Raw genomic sequence first — 6000 nt, 5'->3', positions numbered from 1 at the left:
CTCTCCCCCCCTCTCTCCCCCCTCCCCCTCTGCCCCCTCTCTTTCCCCACCCCCTCTTCCCAGGTGCCGCCAAGCCTCCTGTCAAACCCAAGCCCACCGTGCCCCCCAGGCCGATGTCTGCGAAGCCCCCCCTGGCCGAATTGCCGTCGGTGCGCAAGGTGAACTCGCTGGCCGGGCCCAGGCCGTACGGTTTCCCCGGGGCCCGGCCTCACCAACCCGTGCGCCGCCCCTCGTCGTCGTCCTCCTGCCCCTCTCCCACCTCCCCCTGCCCCTCGCCCACCTCCCCCGGGGCTCACCCGCCCCTGCTGGAGCTGCTGGCTGAGGCCATGAGGTCACCCCCACCCTCGGCACCCAGAGGGGCCCGGGCTGCTCCACCCGCCGTCGCCGAGCGCCCGGCGCCGCCCACCGTTGCCGACCAGCCGGGAGCGGCCAGGCCTGTGTTCCGGGTGAGGCCTGTGTCGGTGCGCGGGCCGGGGAAGCGTTTCCCGGGAACCACGGTGGAGGAGATTCTGGCCAAGATGGAGGATCCCCGGCCCGACGGCGGCGTTCCCGGGATGGGAGTCCGGAAGAGGAGCCGGGACCTGTCCGAGACCGTGGGCTCGCCCCGGTTCGGATCCACCTCCTTCGCTTTCTTCAACCGGGAGCAGGCTTCGGCCGCTTCGCTAGGCCCCGCCGGCCGGGACGGCAAAGAGAACCGGCCTTCCGTCCCCACGGCGACCGGTGGGTCAGAGGCCGGGGTCCGGGATGACGGAGCGGGTTCTGGCACCGAGGGAGGGGCCAGCCTGACGGAGCATCGACAGGAATCCGGGCAATCCTCGCCAACGGCAGAAACCACCCGGTTAGTGCCATGGTCACCGCGGGGTTAGATACAGGGGAAAGCTCCCTCTACACTGTCCCCCCATCACAGGACAGGGTCACCGCGGGGTTAGATACAGGGGAAAGCTCCCTCTACACTGTCCCCCCCCATCAAACACTCCCAGGGACAGCACGGGGTTAGATACAGAGTAAAGCTCCCTCTACACTGTCCCCCCATCACAGGACAGGGACAGCACAGGGTTAGATACAGAGTAAAGCTCCCTCTACACTGTCCCCCCATCAAACACTCCCAGGGACAGCACGGGGTTAGATACAGAGTAAAGCTCCCTCTACACTGTCCCCCCATCACAGGACAGGGACAGCACGGGGTTAGATACAGAGTAAAGCTCCCTCTACACTGTCCCCCATCAAACACTTCCAGGACAGGGACAGAATGGGGTTAGATACAGAGTAAAGCTCCCTCTACACTGTCCCCCATCACACACTGCCAGGACAGGGACAGCACTGGGTTAGATACAGAGTAAAGCTCCCTCTACACTGGCCCATGACACATCTCCGAAATGTTGGCGTCTGTTTGTATGAAATTCCAGTCCCTGAACTAGCCAGTTCATTCCATCCTGGGGAGGAATCCCGCTCCCCAGCCCTCTGTCCCGAACTCGGAACTCTTACTCCTGTTTCAGAGAAATCTTATTCTTCAAATGGGAAATGAGAAAGTCAGGGTAAGGTGCTCTCTGTGAACGGGAAACAAAGGATTGGCATCCTGTCTCTGCCCAAGACAGAGCCTCACAACCCGAGACGGTAACAAACTCTGCAGGGAATCGTTTTCACACACACTGCTGTAAGAAACGCTCCACGATCCTGTTGATCAAGTGGTAACCTCATTCCATTCTGACTCTAATCTATTCCAGTGCCCAGCTTTGAAAGTGAGTCCCAGTCTATTTTGTAAACTTGCATTAAGTTGTCAGAAATATCGATGTTTTGAAACTTTTTTTCAGTTTCTCTGGATATTCTCTTGAGAAATAAATGCAGTGAATCACCAAGTCATAGGGATGTACAGCACAGAAACAGACCCTTCGGCCCAACCAGTCCGTGCTGACCCAGATATCCCAACCCAATCTAGTCCCACCTGCCAGCACCCGGCCCATATCCCTCCAAACCCTTCCTATTCATATCCCCATCCAAATGCCTCTTAAATGTTGTCATTGTACCAGCTCCCACCACATCCTCTGGCAGCTCATTCCATACACGCACCACCCTCTGGGTGAAAACGTTGCCCCTTAGGTCTCTCTTATATCTTTCCCCTCTCACCCTAAACCTATGCCCCTCTAGTTCTGGACTCCCCCCATCCCAGGGAAAAGACTTTGTCTATTTATCCTATCCATGCCCCTCATAATTTTGTAAACCTCTATAAGGTCACCCCTCAGCCTCCAACGTTCCAGGGAAAACAGCCCCAGCCTGTTCAGCCTCTCCCTGTAGCTCAGATCCTCCAACCCTGGTAACATCCTTGTAAATCTTTTCTGAACCCTTTCAAGTTTCACAACATCCTTTCTTTAGCAGGAAGAACGATTTAATTTCACTGGAAGTCCTATCTTTCTGGCTGTGTAGATCTCTAATCCTGAAAACTGAGTCCACAAAGCGCCGTTCAAAACTCGCTATCCCAGGAATTAAGGGTCACGGTTTTTGCCTCCCTGTCTTTCCAACTCCATTGTTTTTTTCGTCAGAAGCCAGCAGGGAGTTGAAAGCAAACACAAAACCAACGGCTGAATTCCTTGATGAAACATTTGGTATCCTTCTTGATCCCAGAAAATGTCCGAACCATTCCACATTTTCCAAATTCTCCACGTCGTGCTCATGTATAAATATTTCCAACATGTCTCCACCCTTGGGAAATGAAACAGCACTTCCAAATGTGTTTTCAATGATGCAGTCCGGAAAACTTGTACACCATAAGGGCGCACAAAATCTTCAACTCAGTGATTCATCTCCATTTACCCAGAACCCCAGCAGACCTGAGGTTCAAATCTCACTTGATCCAGACGTGTGTAATAACGTCTCTGAATTACTCGGTTATTAAGATGTCTGCAATGAATATTGATCGACGTATTGTCCTGTGTACTGAGGTACAGTGAAAAGTTTTGTTTGTGAGCAGGACAAGCAGATCGTACGAAGCATGCTTAGAACAATGAACAACAAAAATTTACAGCCCAGGAACAGGCCCTTCGGCCCCTCCAAGCCTGAGCTGATCCAAATCCACTGTCTAAACCTATCGCCCAATTCCTGAGCATCTGTATCCCTCTGCTCCCCACCCACTCATACATCTGTCCAGACGCATCTTAAATGAATCTCCCGTGCCTGCCTCTCCCACCTCTGCTGGTAACGTGTCCCAGACACCCCCCACCCTCTGTGTGTGAAGTACTCACCGCGTGCATCCCCCTTAAACTTCCCACCTCTCATCTTGACAGTGTGCCCTCTGGTTATTGAATCCCTCACCCTGGGGAAAAGCTGGTCTCTATCCCCCTCTGTCTATACCCTTCATGGTTTTGTAAACTCAGTCAGGTCCCCCCTCAATCTCCTTTTTTCTAATGAAAACAATCCTAACCTACTCCACCCTCCCTTCATAGCTAGCACCTTCCATACCAGGCATCATCCTTGTAAACCTTCTCTGCACCCTCTCCAAAGTGTCCACATCCCTTTGGGAATGTGGGGACCAGAACTGTACACAGTATTCTAAATGCGGCCGAACCAACATCCTGTACAATGTTAACATGACCTGTCAGCTCTTATACTCAACACCCCGTCCGATGGAGGCTAACATACCATACGCCTTCCTGACCACTCTACCCACCTGTGCAGTAACCTTCAGGGTACAATGGACCTGCACTCCCAGATCTCTCTGCTCATCAACTTTTCCCAAGGCTCTTCCGTTCATTGTATATTTCACTCTAGAATTAGACTTCCCTAAATGTATCACCCCACGTTTGCCTGGATTGAACTCTATCTGCCACTTTTCCACCCAGCTCTCCAGTCTATCTCTAGCCTCCTGGATTCCCTGCACAGATCACAGAGACGTACTCGGGGCATGCAGGTTATAGGGCGAGTACTCGGTCAGATTGACATTAGCAAGACCCACATTATTTGAGGTTGGAGGTTCCTGAACCAATTGGGGTGTGTGTGTATGGGGTGTGTGTGTATGGGGTGTGTGTGTATGGGGTGTGTGGGTGTGTGTGTGTGTGTGTGGGGGTGTGTGTGTGTGTGGGGGGGTGTGTGTGTGTGTGTGGGGGTGTGTGTGTGTGTGGGGGTGTGTGTGTGTGTGGGGGTGTGTGTGTGTGTGTGGGGGTGTGTGTGTGTGTGGGGGTGTGTGTGTGTGTGTGGGTGTGTGTGTGTGTGTGTGTGTGTGGGGGGTGTGTGTGTGGGTGGGTGTGTGTGTGTGGGTGGGTGGGGGTGTGTGTGTGTGTGTGGGGGGTGTGGGTGTGTGTATGGGGTGTGTGTGTGTGTGTATGTTCAGGCTCCTGTATCTCCTGTCTGATGGGCTAAAAGGGGACATAGAGATGTACAGCACGGAAACAGACCCTTCGGCCCAACCCGTCCATGCTGACCCAGATATCCCAACCCAATCTAGTCCCACCTGCCAGCACCCGGCCCGTATCCCTCCAAACCCTTCCTATTCATATACCCATCCAGATGCCTCTTAAATGTTGTCATTGTACCAGCCTCCACCACATCCTCTGGCAGCTCATTCCATACACGTACTACCCTCTGGGGGAAAAAGTTGCCCCTTAGGTCTCTTTTATATCTTTCCCCTCTCACCTTCTGCTTTTGGAGGAGAAATTCATTTCCGTAAACAGAGAACACCGCCTGAAGATAGGAGACAAAGGAACTGAAAGGTGAAAGAGAGCGAAATCTTCAGCCAGAAAATCAGGATACTAACATAGAAGGGAATTCCCCCACTCTTCGGCAGATGTAGAAATAGCAGAAGAGTAAGACCGAGGGATGGAACCAATTGGAAATAAAAGTAGGGACAAACAAGAGGGATTCATTCAGAGACAGAGGACATAGATGGGGTTAAAAGAAAATGTATTTTTGCATCTCTCTCTCTCTCTCTCTCTCTCTGTCTGTCTCTCTGTCTCTCTCTCTCTCTGTCTCTCTCTCTCTCTGTCTGTCTCTCTCTCTCTAACAAAGAAGGTTGCACTGACAGAAGGTACTGGACATTAGAGAGTTTAACCTTGATAAAGAAACAAGTATTTAAAATGTTGATACTGTTTAATATTGATTAGTCAGAACGGGACAAGATGACTTGGATGATGCGGAGGGTAAAGACAGGTTAAAAATTAAACGGCACTGGGCTTAATCTTATAGAATTCTTTTGATATGAGGTCTCCTTAGCCAGCAGGGTTAAGGAAAACCCCAGAAACGTTTATTTATCGATAAGGAGCAAGAGGGTACTGAGGGAACGGGTTGGTCCACTCAAGGCCAAAGGAGGAAAGTGAGGCGTGGAGTCAGAGAAAATGGGTGAGGCTGTCTCTGAGGACTTTGCATCGTTATTCACCGAGGGATATGGCAGAGGTTGAGGTTCGGGATAGATATTTGATTACTCGAGGTCAAGGCTGTACAGGGCATTGGTTAGGCCACTGTTGGAATATTGTGTGCAATTCTGGTCTCCTTCCTATCGGAAAGATGTTGTGAAACTTGAAAGGGTTCAGAAAAGATTTACAAGGATGTTGGAGGGTTGGAGGGTCTGAGCTACAGGGAGAGGCTGAACAGGCTGGGGCTGTTTTCCCTGGAGCGTTGGAGGCTGAGGGGTGACCTTATAGAGGTTTACAAAATTATGAGGGGCATGGAGAGGGTAAATAGACAAAGTCTTTTCCCTGGGGTGGGGGAGTCCAGAACTAGAGGGGCATAGGTTTAGGGTGAGAGGGGAAAGATATAAAAGAGACCTAAGGGGCAACTTTTTCACCCAGAGGGTGGTACGTGTATGGAATGAGCTGCCAGAGGATGTGGTGGAGGCTGGTACAATGACAACATTTAAGAGGCATTTGGATGGGTATGTGAACAGGAAGGAGAAAGTGAGGTCTGCAGATGCTGGAGATCAGAGCTGAAAATGTGTTGCTGGAAAAGCGCAGCAGGTCAGGCAGCATCCAAGGAACAGGAGATTCGACGTTTCGGGCATAAGCCCTTCATCAGGAA

General features: G+C 51.9%; 1 protein-coding gene across 1 annotated transcript in view; it reads left to right on the top strand.

The window, feature by feature from the left end:
* Positions 1-64: 64 nt before the first annotated feature.
* The window catches only part of LOC132834500 (trichohyalin-like), a 122558-nt gene continuing 116622 nt past the window's right edge, over positions 65-6000 (top strand). Inside the window, exon 1 of the mRNA XM_060853424.1 lies at positions 65-838. Within this exon, the coding sequence (XP_060709407.1) occupies positions 114-838 (725 nt within the window). The 5' untranslated portion in view covers positions 65-113. The remainder of the gene's footprint in view (positions 839-6000) is intronic.

This window comes from Hemiscyllium ocellatum, chromosome 40 (assembly GCF_020745735.1).
Source record: "Hemiscyllium ocellatum isolate sHemOce1 chromosome 40, sHemOce1.pat.X.cur, whole genome shotgun sequence".
Classification (NCBI taxonomy): Eukaryota; Metazoa; Chordata; class Chondrichthyes; order Orectolobiformes; family Hemiscylliidae; genus Hemiscyllium; species Hemiscyllium ocellatum.
The sequence above is the reverse complement of the archived record's forward strand: the minus strand, read 5'-3'. Positions and strand labels throughout refer to the sequence as shown.